General features: G+C 40.1%; 1 protein-coding gene and 1 pseudogene across 8 annotated transcripts in view; both read left to right on the top strand.

Annotated features, from left to right (window-relative positions):
* Positions 1-21,846, top strand: part of CHODL (chondrolectin) — a 36,163-nt gene that overhangs the window by 3,342 nt on the left and 10,975 nt on the right. For all 8 annotated transcript variants that reach the window (XM_077342437.1, XM_077342432.1, XM_077342435.1 and 5 more), the window contains exon 2: positions 21,344-21,656. In XM_077342437.1, coding sequence (XP_077198552.1) covers positions 21,344-21,656 — 313 coding nt within the window. The remainder of the gene's footprint in view (positions 1-21,343; positions 21,657-21,846) is intronic.
* On the top strand, positions 1,884-17,909 carry LOC143839841 (myosin light polypeptide 6 pseudogene; annotated as a pseudogene).

A 21,846-nucleotide genomic window follows, 5' to 3' on the forward strand; every position in this document is an offset into this window, starting at 1 on the left:
TAGAAGAAGTTTTGTAAGAGAGCTATTGTTTATGATGACATTTCATTTATTTCCCTAATTTCTCACTGAGACTTAATGTGCAATAAAGTTACAAGGTAACAGTTCAATGACACAACAAAGATTTTTACTAAATAAAACAACACAATGAGGTTAGGACTGAAAAACAGGCAACTGACCTAAGCAAACAGAAAACCATGTCTCAGCCAACCAAACAGAAGCTTTGACATACCCAAGACATGGTTTAAAAGTTAGAAGACATTGAAGTACAGACATTGAATTGAAGTAGAATACTCGTACAATAACCATTGCAATAAACCACAAAACTATCCCGTATAGAAACAACCTTTTGAGAAGTTTTGCTTTAGTTTTGAACCCTGTATAAGAATGCCCTCCTGAGCTGAGCCAGAGGGGTAGAGTGGTTAAGAGTGTAAGATTAATGTCTGAGAAATCCAGCTTTGAATCCTTACTCATCTCACTGAGGCTCGCTGAGTGACTTTGAGCTAGTCACACTCTTTTGGCCTAACCTACCTAACAGGGTTGTTGTGAGGATAAAATGGAGGAGAAAGAAATGGTTTAAGCCACCTAGATCCCCACTGGGGAGAAGGGCACAGTACAGGTGAAGTAAATAAATATGTTGTTATGGGCAATTGAGTGACTGGTGCACATATTAACTATTCATGTCATGTTACAATGTACAATCATAACAATAAGAAGCTGTACCTGAACTTTCATATGCATACACTAAGAATAAACATGCACTCCCATAGGATGTTTATAGGATTGTAGTTTTGTTAGTTATGTCAATAGCATATATCAATTTATCTACATCAAAAATCTATTTCTCTACACCAGTCATTCCCAAACAGGGATACTAGTAATCCCAGGGTTACTCTAGTTGGGGAGGAGGATTTTATATACATTTCTCTTTAAACATTATCTTTAACCATAATAAAATACATGTTGCATGACAGACAACTCACACCCTACCTGATTGGCCCTCAGGAGTGTCCACTCTTTCATGGAGGAACATGGAGGGTCTTCCCTGACCTCCTCCTCCTTCATCTTCCTACTGGAAGAAGAGTCAATTCCCTCTGCTGGCCTTCTTAAGGCAAGCTGGGCCAGAGAGTGAGATGGCTGGGAGGGACAAAGAGCCTTGGTCTCTGTTGTGTTATTAGCCACAGTGAAAAACATAAAAGAATCACAACCCACCCTCCTCTTTCATTCCTAGTCTTTCCTTCCATCTCATCTCCCTTTTAGAACTTGTGAAAACATTTCTTCAAGAGTTGCCAGAGAAACATGCTTTCCTCTTGTCATTTCTACCACCCTTCAAAGATCTGAGACTAGTGATAGTCCCATATCATCACTAGACTCATGCAGCTGGGGAAAATAATATAAAATAACTAGGGGAAAAGTACTGAATGAAGTTTGCACATTGATGAATGGCAGAAAAAATGAGAGTGGGAGAATGGTGGGAAAAATCTGAGTGAATCTGTATACTTTTGAATTACCTTTGGCTTGGAGGTGAAACAAAAAAAAAAAGGGCACAAAACCAGTCTCAGAAAACCTAGGGAAACAGTGACTACAAAGTGGAAGTGCTGAAGGGAAGAAAATCAATACAGAATGAAAAAGGAGGGACATACACGGTGAATGTGAGGGATAATACCCATGCATGATTGGCCTTGGTAATAGAGATCCTTTGTAGAGTAGTGTTGAATTAGGACTAGGAATAAATAGCTTCAAATTCTCACTTGCCCTGAAACTTACTTGGTGGTGTTGGGGCACTTAATCTGTCTCAGCCTAATCTACTATTCAGGGTTGTTACAAGGATAAATGGTGGAAAAAGAAATATGCTCTCAGCTCCTCAGAAGTGTTGATGAGAATGCAATAAATAAATGTTCACCTGTGCTTTGGGCTCTGGCATCACATCCTGAGACAGACAGCAGCAGTAATAGGCAGAAAGATATGGAAAATATCAGCACTGTTCACTTCTGAGAATTAACCATCATTAAGGATGCCAACCTCCAGGTGGTACCTAGAGATCTCCTATAATTACAACTGATTTCTAGATGACAGAGATCAGTTCCGCTGGAGGAAATGACTCTTTGAGAAGGTGGATTCTATGAATTATATCCCACTGAGGTCTCTCTTCTCACTAAACCTCACTCAATCTAGGATCCATCTCCAAATGGCCAGGAATTCCTCTACCCAGAGCTGGCAACGTTAGCAGACTTTTAAAGCTGCACAATTCGGCAAGATGATTACCAGGCCATTCATTTTAGTAGGCATGCCTGACTCTACTAGAAGTTACCTGATGTTTGCCCCCATTTCAACTAACTTGTTGTTAGTTGCAAAATTGTGTCTGACCTATCGCGACCCCATGGACAATGATCCTCCAGGCCTTCCTGTCCTCTACCATTCCCTGGAGTCCATTTAAGTTCTCACCGAATGTTTCAGTGATTCCATCCAGCCACCTCATTCTCTGTTGTCCCCTTCTTCTTTTGCCTGCAATCACTCCCAGAATTAGGCTCTTCTCCAGGGAGTCTTTCCTTATCATGAGATGGCCTAAGTATTTGAGTTTCATCTACAGGATCTGGCCTTATAAAGAGCAGTCAGGGCTGATCTCCTCTAGAACTGACCGGTTTGTCAGCCTTGCAGTCCAAGGGACTGGCAAGAGTCTTCTCCAGCACTAGAGTTCAAAAGCCTCAATTCTTTGACGCTCGGCCTTCCTTATGGTCCAACTTTCACATTGCAACTGGGAAGACCATAGCCTTGACTAGATGCACATTCGTTGGCAGGGTGATATCTCTGCTTTTTAGGATGCTATCTAGATTTGCCATAGTTTTCCTCTCCAGGAGCAAGCATCTTTTAATTTCTTTGCTGCAGTCCCCATCAGCAGTGATCTTGGAGCCCAGGAAAATAAAATCTGGGCTCCATTTCTTCCCCATCTAGTTGCCAAGAATTGAGAGGGCTGAATGCCATGATCTTAGTTTTCTTGATGTTGAGTTTCAAGCCAACTTTTGCACTCTCCTCCTTCACCTGCATCAAGAGGCTCTTTTGTTCTTCTTCGCTTTCTGCCACTAGAGTGGTATCATCTGCATATCTGAAGTTGTTGATATTTCTCTCTGCAATTTTAATCCCAATTTGTGACTCATCTAATCCCGCCTTTCTCACGATGTGTTCGGCATACAAGTTAAATAGGCAAGGCAACAATTTTGAACCAATCAGTGATTCTATGCCCAGTTCTCACTGTCACTTCTTGACCTATATATAGGCTTCTCAAGAGACAGATAAGATGCTCTGGTATGCCCATCTCTTTAAGAATTTGCCACAATTTGTTGTGCTCCACACAATCAAAGGCTTTAGCATAGTCAATGAAGCAGAAGTAAATGTTCTTCTGGAACTCCCTAGCTTTCTCCATGATCCAGTGTATGTTGGCAATCTGATCTCTAGTTCCTCTGCCTCTTCGAAACCTTTCCTGTACTTCTGGACTAAATTTCTCATTAAAGTCAAAGAAAAAGGAAATTGGACAAATTTCAGTTTAATTATTTTTGTTTCTGTAGCCATGTTGGATTTTCCAATCTAAATGAAAACTGTGGCTGAATCTAATGTGCTGCTGACTGACCTATGTTAGCCCAGTAACTCAAATTCAAAAAATTCAAATTTATTTTATACAGCACTAAGATAAAGGTAAAGGTATCCCCTGTGCAAGTACCAGGTCATGTCTGACCCTCCAGAGTTTTCATGGCAGACTCAATACAGGGTGGCCTTGCCAGTGCCTTCCCCAGTCATTACTGTTTTACCCCCCAGCAGCAAGCTGGGTACTCATTTTACCGACCTTGGAAGGATGGAAGGTTGAGTCAACCTTGAGCCAGCTGCTGGGGTCGAACTCCCAACCTCATGGACATAGCTTCAGATAGCATGTCTGCTGCTTACCACACTGCGCCACAATACAGCACTACAGCCAGATAAAACAGATAACAAAGAACACTTCACAGCAGAAATTACATAATCTGGAAACCGATACAAAATTTAAAAATATTAAAATTGCATGATTAATAGGTACATTAAAATTGCATAATAAAATTTCTCTAAAACACTTTTAATTGACCTTGTCTTTCCTGCATGCTAAGCATATGAGCACAAAATCTGGTAACCTGCTTAATAATATGGAATTTACTATTCCACAAGAAGAATTTAACTTTTCCTTTGTTTGAGCCATTGGAGGAATCCCTGAGTAACTGGAAGATGAATTTATTTTTCACAAAGTTGAAGGTAGGGCACTTTAAAAGGACATGCTCAATTGACTCTATCTGCCCGGAATTACAGGGGCAGAGTCTTTCAGCTACTGGGGTTTTGTTGAAGTGGCCCACCAGCATGGCTGAAGGTAACACAGAGCATCTTGCTAGTGTGAATGCTCTCCTATAGTATTTTGTTTCCAGAGACAGTCTGCAGAGGCTTGAATATATCTGGAACACAGTGGTGCGCCATACCTAGGGTAGTGAGAAAGATCAGTTTGGCGCTCTGTCGTCAATCCTTTGTTTTACTGCAATTTTTGCCTGATCATAACCTATCGCAATTTACGAAAGTAAGGAAAAGCCTAATTTTGTAATTTCCCTCTTAGTGTCCAAAAGCCACCGGGATTTAAAATCGTCATAGACGATTGAAGCAAGTAAGTCAGCTGTGGCCCAGTGCACCTTTAACCAGAGAGAAATAGATGAAGTAAATGCTTTAGCTTTGAATTTTGGTAGCTCTGTCTCTAAACATATCCATGAATTCGAAACACAGTATGGAGCCTGAAGTAACGCTCTGAGAAATTTTGTTTGCACCCAGTCAACTGGGTCAAAGCAAGAGGTTGGTGGGCCTAAAAAGGTCCCGTAAACCATTTGAGCAATTGTCTTAGATTGAAAGAGTTTGAGTGCTGCTGGAACAAAATAGGCTCCCTGGGAGCGATGGAATTTAAGTATATTGAGGGCACTTCTATCCCCTATGTTCGCAAGCTGTCTACAGTGTTCATGCCTTAATTCTGAAGCCTGAAAAGTAACTCCCAGGTGTTTGAAGGACTTCACCTGTTCTAACCTCTTTCCAGCTAAACATTAGTTCCTAACTCTGGGACGACTGCCGAAGGCCATTACCTTTTAAAGTCATTTATTACCAGGGCTTCTTTCTCACTGTATTTCTCTAGGCCTGCTAGGGCTCTGTTTAGACCAACAGGGGTTCTGGACAATAAGACCACATCATCGGCATAAAGGAGAGCAGGAATGTGCTGCCCTGCTAGTTTAGGCGGGTGACAATCTATAGTCTCAAGGTAGCTCTCTAGGTCATTGATGTAAAAAATGAAAAGTAAAGGGGCCAATAACATTTTTTACTTTTTCCACTTCGAAAAGTAGAAAAAGTGACCTTCCCCATACCATAAACTTAACTCAAATTTCATTTTATTTCCAGTTCAGGTGCTGCTCTTAAATGGTCTGAAGTCCCCTTGGGATCAGGGCACTAGCTTTACTGTTCCTTGTATCCTATCCTATAATTAATTGTTATAATGCCATAGTGAGCTTCACAATATTCACGATGGGCATAAATGAATATCCACCAACGTCACTACATGGACTTCTATTGAACTCAGGAAATGTTAGCAGCGGTAATAAGTGTCATTATGAGAATTGCATTCAAATGGCATCTGCACAAGGTTGACCACAATCATACATACATGCAGAAAAGACATAATGAAGCCAGTTATTCTGACAAGCATTAGCTAATAAATCTATCTCTCAATGGATTTTAAATATGTAATAGTGTGCTATTTTCTTCTCAAGTTAAATTTCCTGCTCTCCTTTATTTGATGGGACTGAACAGAATTTTGCTACTTGTTCAGAAATAAGGAATACACTGGGACTTTTTCTAATCATTCATTAAAAAAACCCAACTATCTCCATTACAATAAGGGCTAAAAACTCTAAAAGCATAGATTCAAATAGGTAGCTGTGTTGGTCTGAAGTAGCATAATAAAATCAGAGTCCAGTAGCACCTTTAAGACCAACAAAAATTTATTCAGGGTGAGTGCTTGCACTCGAAAGCTCACAACTGAATAAATCTTTGTTGGTCTTAAAGGTGCTACTGGACTCTGATTTTATTCTAAAAACATAGATAGCTTGTGTTTTCAGAATTCTGATAACCATTTTTTTTAGATCAGTACAGTCACAATTACAGTCACAATGGGGAAGGCACTGGCAAACCACCCCATATTGAGTCTGCCATGAAAACGCTAGAGGGCGTCACCCCAAGGGTCAGACATGACTCGGTGCTTGCACAGGGGATACCTTTACCTTTACCTTTACAGTCACAATGTAGCAAACCTATAGAGTACATAAATATCAAATACTTAATTCCTTAATAGGGAATTCTATTCTATTCTATTCTATTCTATTCTATTCTATTCTATTCTATTCTATTCTATTCTATTCTATTCTATTATCATCAAGGAAGTGTGTATTCTAACTTTCTTCAGATAAAGGGAGGTAACTGCTTTCAGTGCCTTTTAATATGTGGTGGTTAGGAGTGCAATGAAATGGAAATAGCTATTGTGGGGCAGAGTAGACTTAATTTTAGTTGATCATCTTGAATTATTTTCTGCAGTTGGTGTATATACTGCAGTTAGTCATAATGCCTGGTGTTGGCAGAAAACTGGGCTTTTAAACCACCGAGAAAGTTGGGCCAGGAAAAACTGCTGAGTGTTACATAACCCGCATTGCTGTCCCCATGACATCATAAAACACATAAAGTGATGATAATGCAGTTTGCAAAAATGCAATTACTTTAAGTACCTATTGGGCAGGAAAAAAGCGAGCTAATCTTATTACTAGCCACTTAACAATCCAAGTATTAATCAAAGCCATTATGCCTTAATGACTGCTGTTTGCTGTCAGTTTATTTTTTGCCTTTTTAAAACTAGTGACATTTTTCTTTGTTGTACGAATACACATCCCAATATTTACCCTGAGATCATATCAATATAACACTAAGTAAGAGTTGTCAAGGCAGAAAATAGTTTGCTGCATCTATACACCCTTTTCTAAAATGCAAATAACTGAGTAACTCTATAAGAGCAGGATGCCAAGTCAAGAACAGATGATATAACTAATCACGCTTAGGTAATAACTGTACAAAGACTCAACCAGTTGTATGGGTATACATATGGGCCAGTCTATAGAACAAGGGGCAGATGAAATAGCCCAGCCTCAGTCTTATTGTGCAGTGCTGATGGGGACTGCATACACACTGGATAATGGGGCATTCTATTACAACCCTTTATGTGAGGGAGTGGCTTTTATGTAAATTGCTGCTAGGTAACTGAACAAATATTAAGTAAGCCAACCAGCACCAATGCTTATATCAACCAATGCCAGTTTTGTGCACAGGCTAATGGTCTTATGGTTTACTGATTTTAATTGTTTTATAATTTTATCATGCTTCAGTTCGTAAGTCTCTTCACACAGATTGACTGGAGAGGTAGCATATAATCCTCATAAATAAAATATATAAATAACTCACGTTGTGGAGGTGTCCTGGCAGAATTAGCATATTGCAATTCCCCCGCACCATGGACAGGATCTGCACAACTGATTTACATAGCTAGGTCATTTAAATATTGTGATAATTACGTGGGAGCCTGCCAGGCAGCCATGTTAACATTTGAAGAGTCAGAATGCATCTGCACATGCTCCAACACCCCCGTGCATTATTCTGTCATCCACCATGAGATAGCTTGCCAGGAGCAGCGGAAAATAAATCAAATTAATAAATAATAAATAATAATAAATTAATGTTATCTCACATTAACAGGCACTGAACTCTGGATCAGATCAAACAGTGGCTGAAGGCTTTTCAACACTGGCACAAGAGAATATGGCTTGGATGCAGCACTGCATGAACAGAAATGGAAATGTACTTAGTGCAGTTTTGCTTGCACAAGCGATAGCGCAGGGAATGCAGCCACACGTAGCACTTCAATATCATTTTTAATGACATCACTATATGCAGTGAGCTCAATGTAAAGTACAAGAGATGGTTTGTGTGATTTAATGGAATGGGTTTGAAGCTGCTTGAGGAGAAATACCTGCACTATGTCTTGTGCATACAGGAAAGATAGTAAGGATAAAAATTGTTTTGAATGAGTAAAAGCAGACAATAAGGAGTTGTAAAGTTACACTGCTCTCCTACTGGGAAAATGACAGTGGATATATTTACCAAACCATTGCCAAGAGACAAAAGTCAAGGCAACCTGAGCATTGTGTGCTTTGATGGCATAGACCGTTTATGCACTGGGAACACTGCCCCGGCTCCCATGCAGGAACACAAATCAGGGGCAGATGAGGTGCACTGGGCCAAATGTTCCCCTGTGTGGGTGCAGGAAGAGGTGGGGCAACCTGCCACAAATAAAACTCCAGCCTGCAGCCCAGCATGAAACCTCCAGTGCATAAACGGTCATACAGAGTCCAGAGGGAGTCTCAGAGTGAGGGACTTGGTATGTCTGGACATCAGGGAATGCCACTATATCACTCTAATGCTATATAGGTTTTATCCTTGAATGGGTTGCCTCACTTTGTCTTAACCTAGGAGTTACCCTCTGAGGCCTCCTCTCTCACACACTTTGTTGTAGGTCAGCTGGGCATCACTCATACACTTTTGCCCAGTCATAGAAGTATGATACTGAGTGCAGTAAATAAATCTCCCAAGACGGAATGCCGTGGACATAGTTTATCTGGATTTCAGTAAAGCTTTTGATAAGGTTCCACATGTTGGTTCACAAATTGGTAAAATGTGGTATGGATCCTAATTCTATCAGGTGGATCAATAACTGGTTGACAAATTGTACCCAGAGGGTACTTGTTAATGGTTCAGCATCTTCTTGGAATAGAGAGACCCCAAGGATCTGTCCTGGGGCCTGCGTTGTTAAACATATTCATAAATGATTTGGATGAGGGATTAGAGGGGATACTTATTAAATTTGCAGATGATACTAAACTGGGAGGGGTAGCAAACACAACTGAAGACAGCAACAGAATACAGGATGATCTTGATAGACTTGAAAAGTGGGCTAAACTGAATAAAATGAAGTTCAATAGGGACAAATGTAAAGTTCTGCATTTTGATAGGAAAAACCAAATATACCAATATAAGATGGGGGAGACTTGTCTTGGAAGTAGCATGTGCAAAAAGGATCTAGGAGTCTTATTAGACCATACATTGAACATGAGTCAGCAGTGTGACTTAGTGGCTAAAAACGCAAATGGGATTTTGGGCTGTATCACACAGAGTCTCGTGTCCAGATCACGGGAGGTGATGGTACCACTTTACTCTGCTTTGGTTCGGCCTCATTTGGAGTACTGTGTTCAGTTTTGGGCACCCCAATTGAAGAGGGATGTTGACAAACTGGAACGTGTCCAGAGGAGGGCAACAAAGATGGTGAGGGGTTTGGAAACCAAGACATATGAAGAAAGGTTGGGGGAGCTTGGTCTGTTTAGCCTAGAGAGGAGACGACTGAGAGGGGATCTGATAACCATCTTCAAGTATTTAAAAGGGTGCCATATGGAGGATGGAGCAGAATTGTTCTGTCTTGCCCCAGAGGGACAGACCAGAATGAATGGGATGAAATTAATTCAAAAGAAATTCCATCTAAACATCTAGAAGAAGTTCCTGACGGTTAGAGCGGTTTCTCAGTGGAACAGGCTTCCTTGGGATTTGGTGGGTTCTCCATCTTTGGAAATTTTTAAACAGAGGCTACATAGCCATCTGACGGAGAGGCTGATTCTGTGAAGGCAAAGGGGTGGCAGGTTATAGTAGAGGAGCGATTGGGATGTGAGTGTCCTGCATAGTGCCGGGGGTTGGACTAGATGACCCATGAGGTCCCTTCCAAATCTATGATTCCATGAAGCTGTGAGAGATACTTATTTTGACTTTGAGAGTGGGCTTTCTGTAGTCAATTGGCTTAGTACCTGCCCCATTGGCCTGGCCTCTTGGACCATGTAACTTGAGTCATTCTTGCTTTTGTGCTGCTCATGATAGCCATTTAGTTTACACTATTCAGTTCTTATCAGCCACAGAACATATTTCATCTTAAAATCTTTTCCATTAAATGTTGACATGAATGCAGAATAAGATCCAAGTAGGGAACTTAGAAATAGTCTAACTTATAAATCCTCATATAGCACCTTACTGGCAATTGCAAACTTTTCAATTAAATTTAATAACATTTGTATATGGGTCTCTGCATTCACTTTCTTGTAGCTTAAGAAAAGTTCTCTTAACAACAAAACTTGCTAGCCTGATCTTGCTGTCCATAAATCTTTGATAAGACATCAACATTTCTTTGCAGTTTCTTGTCATTTTATATACATCAACTAGGGGCAAAGCCCATTGTATCCAAGAAAACAAGGGGTGCTAGAGCTTGGCAGTGGGAAGTGGAAGGTGAGGAGTTGTCCAGTCTGTAAGGGCATGGGGTTGAATGTGTTTGTTGTGTGGGAGGTTGTGGAGGCATGGTGGCAAATGTGGGCATGGGTGAGGAGATATGGGTGTCAATAACATGTGGTTTGGAATGCTTGTTGAGTGTGGGAGAGGACTGACCTTTGGGAATTGTAGCATAGTGGTTACCGATGAGCTTTCCAGAGCCATGTCTTCAGATATGTAAAGGGAAAATCAGACTGGAGACTCTTCTTAGGGGGACATTACATGGCAACCAATTCCTCCCAGTTCTGCATCATTTCCCTTCTTGTGTTAATTAGGCCACAGACAGCAAAATGTCCTCTTGCCCTAATATACATGGGGTAGTCACAGTACACAGGTGTCCACCCTGTTCCTTCTGTCTCCATTTTTTCATTGTTGATAAAATGTTATGTGCCCACATGCTTCTTTCATATTGCTCCTTAGAAGAACTGGATTTTTGTACCCTGTTGTTTACTACCCAAAGGAGTCTCAAAGCAGTTTACAAACACCTTTTCCATTTGTCTCCCCACAATAGACAACCTGTGAGGGATGTGAGGCTGTGAGAGGTCTGAGAGAACGAAATGGTCCGCAGTGACCCAGCAGACTTCAGATGTCTCAAAGCATTTTCCAATCCTTCCTCTCCCCATAACAGAATCGACACAAGGGAGGTCGGTTAGAGAGACTCACATGGAAGCTGGCAACCCTAAGAGGAAGTATCTCTGTGCAGAGCAGTCTTGACCTTAGTAAGGTTTTTTTATACTGGTTTTTTATTTGCCAGGCAGAGGTTAGAAAAAGTCACTGCGGTTTCCATGTTTCTCCAGCCATTTACTTGTTCACTATTTGGTCTGCAAATATTTATTTAGATCTTCCTGGACTTTGCAGACTCACAGGACTGATTCTGGTTTGTCTGCACCCCATAATACAAACAGTTGCTCGTAAGAGCTGGCCATAGCCTATAGCCCAGGAGGGACATACCTGCACCACTCCCTCCCAACTGCAGGCAAAAATGGCTCCTTTGAAGGCTGGACTCTGAGGCATTGTATGATTTTCAAGTCCCACCTCCAAACCTCCAGGAATATTTCCAACCCAGAGGTAGCCAACCTCCAGGTGGGGCCTGGAGAGCTCCTGGAATTACAACTCATCTGCAGCATATAAAGATCAGCTCCCCAAGCAGAAAGGGCTACTTTGGACAGGATTGTGGTAGAGAACAAACATTGAAGGCCTCACACACAGGTAGTTGTTGAATTGGAAGACTTGAGGCCTACAGTAGAGGGTTGTTGTCCAGATGAAACAGGATACAAAAGAACCTCCGCCATAGCATCCAGTTTTGTCTGCAAAATAATGCTGTGCAGTGGCCTCAAATCTGCAGAGAGTTGCAAAGAAGAAATACACATGACTTGGCTGTGTCCAATCCCTGGCCAGAGTATTTTAAGTGAGAAGCAGCTTTTCTGTGGCCTCCCCGTCAGCCAAATGTTCCTCAAAAGGAAGGCCCACAGCCATGCCCTCAGACTCCCCAGATTGGCAGTGATGTCTCCAGATTACCCCCGGGTGGGCGGGCCCTGTCAGAACTTTGACCATGTCAGAACTTTGGCTTCGCACCTTCCAACTCTAGTCTCTCCTGGTGAGGGCCCGTGGGCCTTCACTTGACTGGCTAGAACTCTTGTCTGTCCTGGTGAGGACCCAATCAGAAGGTGCTTTGCGCCTTCCGATCAGGCCCTCACCCGGCCCGGGACCGCCCAATCTCTGCCCACTTAGGCCTTAGCCTTTTATGTTTATACAGCAACAGCTATATAAAGATTGGGAATTATCCAGTGTACTAATAATTGCTTTGTTGATATTTTAATTGGTGGCTTAATTTGGCATTCCTTTTTCTCAACTATTGTGCAAATAGATAAGCTCTATGACTAAACAGGGACCTGAACCAAAGTTTATTGCTCCATATTCAATCTCTGCTATATCAACCTCCTGTGATGGTATCCCTGTCCTGTAAAAGTACTGTAAACTATTGCAGATTAAATGTGATCTATGCTAAGACAGACTCATGTGGAACTACAACAGGCGATTTCATAGTGGAAGAAAAAATATACGTCTGAATCTTCTCCCAGTTATTGTTGTTTCTGTGAAAATACTTTTAGAGATTGCTGGTTAAGCAATTTGATTTAATGGTTCTTTCAAGATCTGTGCAGTGTAGCACAGAGCATTATACAACTAATTCCAACCCAGTGGACAAGTGGGATATTTGTGGTGACTGATCTGATGAGAATGCTGAACAGTCATAGGTATCCTGTCACTATATAAAGGGAAGTGGGAGTGCAGGGTGAGGGCAGAAGGGGGAATGGTTGACTCACAGCAAAGGGGAATGTGTGGAGCAGCAGCAAGGATGTGCTAGTTCATGGAAGAATATACCTCTGAGTTCAAGGAAACTTACCAACTCTTTGACAGAACAGAAGCAAGATCCTATACAGCCAGTGTGGGGATGTGATGAGGGCCTTGGGCTAGAATCTTACCAATGCAGAGGTCATGAAAGTTCTGGGGAACCCCGAGAGTAATGAAATGAATATGAAAACTCTAAGCTTCGAACAGTTCCTGCCCATGATGTAAACCATTGTGAAGAACAAAGATCAAGGCTACTTTGAAGATTATGGGATGAGGGTCTTTGACAAAAGGGAAATGGCACAGTCATAGGAGTGGATATACGCCATGTTATTGTTAGTCTGGGGGAGGAGATGAATGAGGAAGATGCTGGTAGCTGGCAATGAAGACAGCAATGGGTGCATTAAATATGAAGAATTGGTGTGGATGGTTTTGAGGGGCTGAAGACCACCACTGGCGTCATCAATGGAAATCCTCCTCCAATTTATCCTTAACATTTTTTATGCCTTTTAAAGCTGTGTATTGAAAATACTTTTTGGATCTTTCTTCAACCTTGTGGTTTTGTACTTTTTTTTTTGGGGGGGGGGAGGCAGAAACATTATCTGAGAAAGGATGCTCCTCAATTTTTGTAGAAGTGCAGAGAAGTGATCCATCAGCCACCTAGCTTGCCTGGATTCTCTCTCTCCCATCTTGTGGCTCACAGATTCTCATGATGAGCCAATTAGCCCATTCTTTCCTTTGACCATGAAGATTTCTATACAAGTAAACTGTGTGTGCATAATAGGTCATGAAGGCCACTGTGTCATCAGGAAGGCTGCACTCCAAATGTTGCTGAGGTAGCATATGTATGGGTACTGCCTCTGTACATGAGTACTGTACTAAAAAGTTCACAGTGAAGTTGGAGCAGAGCCATCACGTCCACACTTTATGTCAATCTCTGCTAATTCAGTCAATGTGTGGAGGGGTTATCTGTAGCTATCTATTGATTTTTATTGCACTCTAATGAGCTAATTAGAGGAAAGTTTGTATTGATTTGCTTCCAGCAGCTACCAGCTTTTGAATAAGGTGGGAATACAGTGAAAGGGGGATTAATTGGGGGGATACATAGGACAATATTCACCATGCAGCATCTGTGGGCATTCACTATTGTCTCTGATGCCTCATCAAAGCTTCCTTCCACCCTCCAGGAATGGCACTGGATGTCTGTCCTCATTTAGGGTAGTCAGAGGTGGTAACTAGTAGTGTTGTACTGAACTACCTAAATTACTGAATTATCAACCCTAGGACTTTCTAAGGTTGAAAGTCTTTCAAAAGGCCAACTTCTATGTTTTCTGTAAAAATGGGGAATCTCCTTACTGCTATTCATGCATCTAGAGTGGTGCCATTAGTGCCTGAGACAATGGGGCTCCTCAAGAAGACAAAACTATGATACCATAAGTCCTCTTGCTCCAGAGATACCAGTCACTCTACAGAGATTTGAGCACCTTCTTAGATGAAGTTGTGGCTGTCTGCCAAGCAAAACTGATCCCTTAATATATGGCTGCAAAGTCAATGTGATCAAAAGATCAAGAGAGGGGAAAAGAAGGCATTTATTACAGAATCAACAAAACGGGTCACAACCTTTCATCTTATGGCATTGTAAATATATGGAATAGAAATATTGCCAAAAAAATTAAACCTTTTCCACTTTGAAGGAAAGTAATGCTGTCAGGTTTTAATAGTTTGGCAAAAATGCCATCAGGAAATGCTGTAATATATGGATTTATTCCTCCTCCCCCGAGAAAGACACACCACTTAATCCAACAAGTAAAACAGCATTTAATTTGTTCTTTCAACATGATATCCACTTTCTAGTTGAAAGCCATTTTACCTTGTGTTGATTCAGTAATTTGGCTTGTGCATTTCTTCTGAAAGCAAAAATGCTGATGAGTTTCATTTAATGCAGATGCACAAATGAGTCTCCCCCACCTCCATGTACATTTAGAGCTCCTTTCTGTGAGGAGTTTCTCTCTGTTTTGATTTATTTGGGTAATGGCAGGAAAATTAAACACCTCTTGCCCTGTACCATTTAGTAATTTTCATAAGGAGTTTTCACAATACACATGTGCACCAGCATTTGCCTTCGGTAAACTAAAAGGGAGCAAGAATCATAGTGCTAGCCTTCAGGAACAGTCAGTGAAATTGACAGGCAGTAGATTTAGGATGAACAAAATCAAATACTTCTTCACATCATTTATAAGTCATTTGGGGAACTCACAGCCATGGGTTTTGGTGACTGCCTCTTTTGTACATAGTTTTTGGATACTGCTATTAGTACCTATCATCCTAAACTGGAGCATCATGAACACCTGTACATTCAAGTTACTGGACACAGGAATGGAAGAAAGTTTGGGCATCTGTACCCTTACCATGGCCTTTCAGAGGCACCTGGTTGGCCACTAAGTGAAATATGAGTTGTCTAAACTAGATTGTTCATTGGTCATTTCTAGCTCTTTAAACCCGCTTTGGCTTTTGAAGGCAAATTGATTGATTTTTTTTTTTACACTTTCATGCACGTTAATGATAAAATGCTGCCTTGCTCCATGCTGTGCCAAGGCTTTTTCAGCTGTCGCCACTAAAGTTGTGGTCAGTTTTAATCCAACAAAACTTTTCTGTCTTATTTGCACTTGGATGGGTTCTGCCTCGCCTCTTCCTTTTGGGCCATGGAATACAATCAGTTTGTCTTCAAGACAGTCTAAATAAAAAGATGACCAACAAAGAATATCTACGGACACAGAATAGCCAAAGACAGTCAAAGCTCAAAGAAAACAGTCAGAGAAAGAACTTGCCAGACTCATTGAAAAATATCAGTGCAGGGATTGAAACAATTACTAAAGCAAATGTAACTGAAACCAACCATTTTTTGTGTAGTGCATTAGCTAAAGTAACAAGAGAACTGGGAACGGACATTAAGAAAAAGGCAGTTAAGGATTTTAAGGCAAAACCAAACTAGCAGATGAGATTAGGGGGAAGTCACCTAATGCCATTCAGGTTTAAGTACCTTAAAAGAATGAAAATAAAGGAAATTAAAAAATGTAAGTAAAATAAAACCTTAGGAAGAAATATGTTAGATATAAAAACAATAGTCCAAACTACAGAAGAAACCAGAGAAAGAATTATTGCAATATCCAAAAAGATCAAGAGGTATAACAGTAGGATCCAGCAATACAGATACAACTTCCAATTCCAGACTAACCAAAGACAGTCCTACAAATCATTAAAGGGAGATGAAAAAGTAGAAGCAAAACCAGACAAAGATGACAACCTTCTAAAAAGGATTCTGGAATTTTACAAAGAATGCAATAAAAAGTGATCTAGATCACAAATGTGTAAAACAAATTGAAAGGAAAACAAATGGAGGATCTTATAATAACCCTGGAGAGCCTGCAAAACAATTGAAGAAAGCAAATAACTGGACAGCACCTTGAAAAGATGGAATCTATGGCTGTTGGCTTAAAAAGTTGACAAGTCTCCATCCACAACTTGTGAAACAACTAAATGATGTGATCCATTCCAAAGCAGTAGAAGATTATATAGAAGATAATGGCATTTCTCATTCTGAACAACAAAGAGGAAGGAACAGGACTACACTTGCCTCCCAACCACTTTTAAACTACTGACAGGAACTATAGCCTATTCATTCACAAATACTTACAGCTCAATTCAATTCAAATGTGAAAGAGCTCTCACAAAATTGTATAAGACATTTTATTCACTTCCTCATACATGGATCCTAAAAACACTAGAAGTGGTAGGCACAAGCAAAACTATAATATATATTAAAAATATCATGAGTAAATGGAACACAAGTCTGATAGTAAATGGAGAAAAACTGGAAGAGGTAATTTCAAACAAGGAATTTTCTGGTTTAAAAGATATTCCAAACAAAACCAAATTGAGGCAACATGGTAAAAGAAATTAACAGGTGGACAATTTCAGTTCTAAGATATACAGCTGGCATAACTGGCTGGGAACAAACAGAGTTAAAAGAGATAGATTGCAAAACTCTCAAGATAATGATGCTACACCCTAGAAATGATGTTGATCGTCAAAAAATGAGCACTGAACAACTATATCAAGAAAAGCACAGAGAAGCTTTTAGCTGAAATGTACAATGTTGCATAGACCAAAGAAGATTACTAAAAGATTGCAATCAAAACTCACTTTGACAACTGAAAAGAAAAATACTTGCATGGGTAATATTTGAAAGGCATAGATAAAAAATTGGATAGTGAAAACACTTGGAAGTGGCTCCAGATTTGACACTTAAAGAAAGAAAAAAAACAGAAAAACTCATTCTAGATGGACTAGAGCAGACACTCAAATTAATAGTATGAAAGCCAAGATTCAGAAAAGCAGTGATGAAAGCAAAAGTTGACTTTTCAAGACAAGGGAATAAACAGTTGAGCTCATGGTCAGTGGCTGCAGTAAAATTGCTCAGACATACTAGGTATACATACATGGCATTAAGAACGCTGTTTCTCTCATCCTTCTAGGTGACTGAAATTAAAATTACAGTTTGTCTCTCAAACATGATAAAACAAAATACATTGGATTGATATAATTTAGTTGTTTCTTTATAACCAGGTACTCCATTTTGTTAAAGATTTTGATCATTTTTTGACGCAGGATCCTCTGAGCCTCAACAATGATTTACAGCTGTTGAACAGGGGAATTGAAATAGTAACGTTTTTAGTATTAGAACATATTTATGCTAATGTACTGGCTTTGAACCTGGTTCGTTTGTAGCCTTTAAGTATCAAACATACTTACCCTAGTTTTATTCTGCTATGGTCCAGCCTCACTTGTAGTAGTGTATTTCGTTTTGGGCAAGACAGTTGAAGAGGGATGTAGACAGACTGGAATGTGTCCAGAGGAGGGCAACAAAGATGGTGAGGGGTTTGGAGACCAAAACATATGAGGAAAGGTTGGAGGAGCTTGGTCTGTTTAGTCTGGAGAGGAGATAACTGAGAAGGGATTTGATAACCATCTTCAAGTATTTAAAAGGGTGCCATATAGAGCAGGGGTAGTCAAACTGCAGCCCTCCAGATGTCCATGGACTACAATTCCCAGAACCCCCTGCCAGCAGATGCTGGCAGGGGCTTCTGGGAATTGTAGTCCATGGACATCTGGAGGGCCGCAGTTTGACTACCCCTGATATAGAGGATGGAGCAGAGTTTTTCTATCTTGCTCCAGAGGGACAGACCAGAACCAATGGGATGAAATTAAAGCAAAAGAAATTCCATCTGAACATCCAGAAGAAGTTCCTGACAGTAAAGGCAGTTTCTTAGTGGAACAGGCTTCCACTGGTGGGTTCTCCATCTTTGGAGATTTTTTAACAGAGGCTGGATAGCCATCTGACGGAGAGGCTGATTCTGTGAAGATTCAAGGGGTTGGCAGGTTACAGTGGATGAGCATTAGGGTTATGATAGTCCTGCAGTTCGGGAGATTGGACTAGATGACCCAGGAGGTCTCTTCCAACTCTGTTATTCTATGTTTCTATCAGCAAATTCAAAATAATTCCTAAATAAACCCAAAAGACCCTTAGAGGATATCACTATGCAATGGACTTAAACTGATGTAAACAGATACCCAGCCAAGGACAGAACACCAGCCATCAGGGGCTTGACAACTTTCCTGTTTTAGTTGCCTGGATCCTCATTCACAGCGGTGTTCAGGTTCCCTGGGTCCACAGTTCTAAGACTAGTGATTTGATTTCAGCTTCTTGAGTCATGAACTGTACAAACTTGATGTAAGGTAGACAAACAATTATATTGAAAGACCAGTCTCAATGCCAGAGGAAATTGTTTTGGTGAAAAAGAGGCTAAATTTATTTCTTACTAATAATGATAGAATACAATTCTGAAATCATGCAGCAGTGGTTGGTTTTGAAAAGACAAAATGTAATGTGAACTATCCTAAAATAAAAATGAAATCATATTGATGTGACGGAAGAGGGCTATGCAACAGCAAGGTATCATAAGATTAGCTTTTGAAAGTTCAGGCAACCATTAATTTTTTCTTTGGTGGATCAAAATATGACTACAGCCTAAGGCTCTCTAATATCTTATAATGAATGCACAAAGGCTAGACACTCTCACAGAGAAGGTGGAGTCTCTTGGTGGAACCCCTAAGTAATCCTATAGTGTTTGAAATTAACCAGCAGCAAGGGGAACCAGGGCTCATGAGAAAACCATACTTATAAGAACTGATATTTTTCAAGAATACAGAATATGAATGGTCAGTTAAAATAGAAAAAATGAGGTTAAATTATCCTATTCAGATTAGTAGATTAAATGAGATTAAAATTAGCAACTCTGAGCTTTTGGGACATTTGGGGGCTTGGAGGGGCTGTTGTTTAGATGGGGTTTTTGAATTCCTTTATAAATCATGTAATTTTAAACTCTGTGATTTTACTATACTAAATAGTGTTTTAAATTGCTATATTTTAACATTATAATGTAAATGTTTGATTGTTGTATCATTATGGTTTGCTGGTCTTTGTATAATAAATTCTTTTCTGAATTGCTTTACTCAGAATTTATTATACGGTCAAAGATCAGCAAATTCTTCTGAACCATTTACTAAACCTTTTTCCTAAGGCAAGTTTGATGCAAATAGTCAACTGTTTCCTTCATTGACTTGCTGTAGCACAAGATCTAGTTAATTTTCCATTGTCTCTAGCACCACAAAGGAGGCGCAGAAGAATGTCCTTCACCCGTACTAAGGAGAGCTTACAAAGCAGGGAGGTATATGGTTGATTAGTCGAGCTCCCTTGGATTCAGCATGGGATCTAGGAGCATTTGTTGTATTTCTCTTGCTTCAGGAGAAGTTTGGATGAATTGCCTGTACCTATTTTCAGACTGATGGCACTTGCAAAGCAGAGCATCAGCTCCATGCTTGACAAGCTTCCCTGGGCTCCACACAAGGTCTGGGGGATATTGGTGTGCTTTCCCCAAAATGGCCTGTCGAAGACTGCGAAACCTCCTTCTAGAGTATATGGAATGTTCAAATCTTTTATTACCTTTGAAATTCTGATACAAGATTCTGGGCACAAATGCCAAAATGGTTGCCACAGGAAGCAGGGCCAACTAAAAAATTGCTGTTGGAGGAGGTAGAGCCAACTGCATAATAGGGAGTGTGGTTATGCATAACTTTAATAGTAACTCTTGAACATTTCCATCAAAAGCTCTGCTTTACAGGATTAGCATATTACCATAAATTAGCATATTGCCATATATTTGCATATTGCTGTAAACTATATACACACAGCTTTCCTTTAGATTCCAAGGCTGAACCTCAGCAATCAGCACCTTAGAGCCCTTGCACTATAGCACAAGCCTACTGGGATTCAGGATTAGGTTAGTAGAAACATATTTATCTAATGTAAGAAAATACCTGCCTTATACTAATAGACTACAGAAGAAGAGAAAAACTCCTAATTTGTAGATTGGTTTACTACGTTTTTAGTTTCTTGTTCCTTTTCAAACTTCATTTGCTATTTCTAATGTTATTCACAGACTTTTGAAATGTTGATCTAATTCCCAGATCTCACAATTCCATTTGGACAGAGGTCACAGGATTTTTCTTTTTTTTTTTGGGGGTAGTTATCTTCCAGAACCATGTTTTGGTAATAGGTACTAAATCACACCTGCTTCTGTAATGCTTCCATAACTAACCCCGAAGATGAAGAAAAAGATGGGACAAGGCAAAAAAATTGTGGTTTGCAACAGTCCTTTGAAGAGTTTTACTACTTGTTCATTAACTTAATATGGTGGCAGGACATTCCCCCCCCCCCCTCATTTCAGACTTGGAACAAAGCTTTGTCTTGTTAATAACCATGCCTACGTTCCAACTATTATTTCATGCCCCCGATATGGTACTTTCTGACATTTCACACACAATGAGGAGGATCTAAACCTCTCTGATCTAGCATATTTTCATGGGAAACAAGAAAAACAAATTCATGGGAAACAAGAAAAAATAAAGAATAATCTTGTTATTAAAAGAGTGGCTTGGGATTAACATTTGAATTAGCCACACATTTCTTGTTTTCCTTGAACAACTTGAGTGTTCTTGGATTTAGTCATATATTATATATTACATTTAAATAATATATACTCTTTAAGGCAGAGGCATTTATTTGTTGGTTGCCCCGTAGAATCACTGCTAAGAACACAAGGTTTTCATCATAGCATCATAGAGTTGGAAGGGACTTCCAGGGTCATCTAGTTCAACCCCACAATACAGGAAACTCACAAGTACCTGCCCACTCAGAATAACACCAATTTAATTCCCAGATGATTGCAGCAGTGGAAATAAAGTTGAAGGTCAGCCTGATACCATGTACATCTTGTTACCATGGATGTAAGTTTCTGAAGCAAACTATGTATCCAATATAAAACAGATACATATGTGATTATCTAATCTAACTATGAAATATGTTTGTTTGTAGGCCAGAAGGTGTGCTACGGCGATTCAACACATCCCTGTTACAAGATAGCCTATTTCCATGATGTGTCCAGACGTGTGGGTTTCCAAGAGGCCCGCCATGCCTGTGAAATTGATGGTGGTGTACTCCTAAGTCTACAAAGTGAAACAGAACAGACACTAATAGAAAATATGTTGCAGAACCTAACGAAGTCAGGCCACGGGATTTCTGATGGTGATTTCTGGATTGGCTTGTGGAGAAGTGGAGAAGGCCAAGCTACATCAAATGCCTGCCCTGATCTTTACAAATGGGCAGATGGAAGCACTTCACTCTTCAGGTATAATGTTTATGTGACTTTATTTAAAGAATTTGGATAAAATATAGGTAAAGAGCACTGGATTACAATAGTTAGATAAGGTAGCCTGACTGCAAGATGGTCCCTGTGTCTCACCATATGATGTATGTATATATACATCACCACATGGTGTGTGTATGTATGTACACACATACATTTAGCCAAAGGTTTA

This window comes from Paroedura picta, chromosome 6, assembly GCF_049243985.1.
Source record: "Paroedura picta isolate Pp20150507F chromosome 6, Ppicta_v3.0, whole genome shotgun sequence".
NCBI classification, from domain to species: domain Eukaryota; kingdom Metazoa; phylum Chordata; class Lepidosauria; order Squamata; family Gekkonidae; genus Paroedura; species Paroedura picta.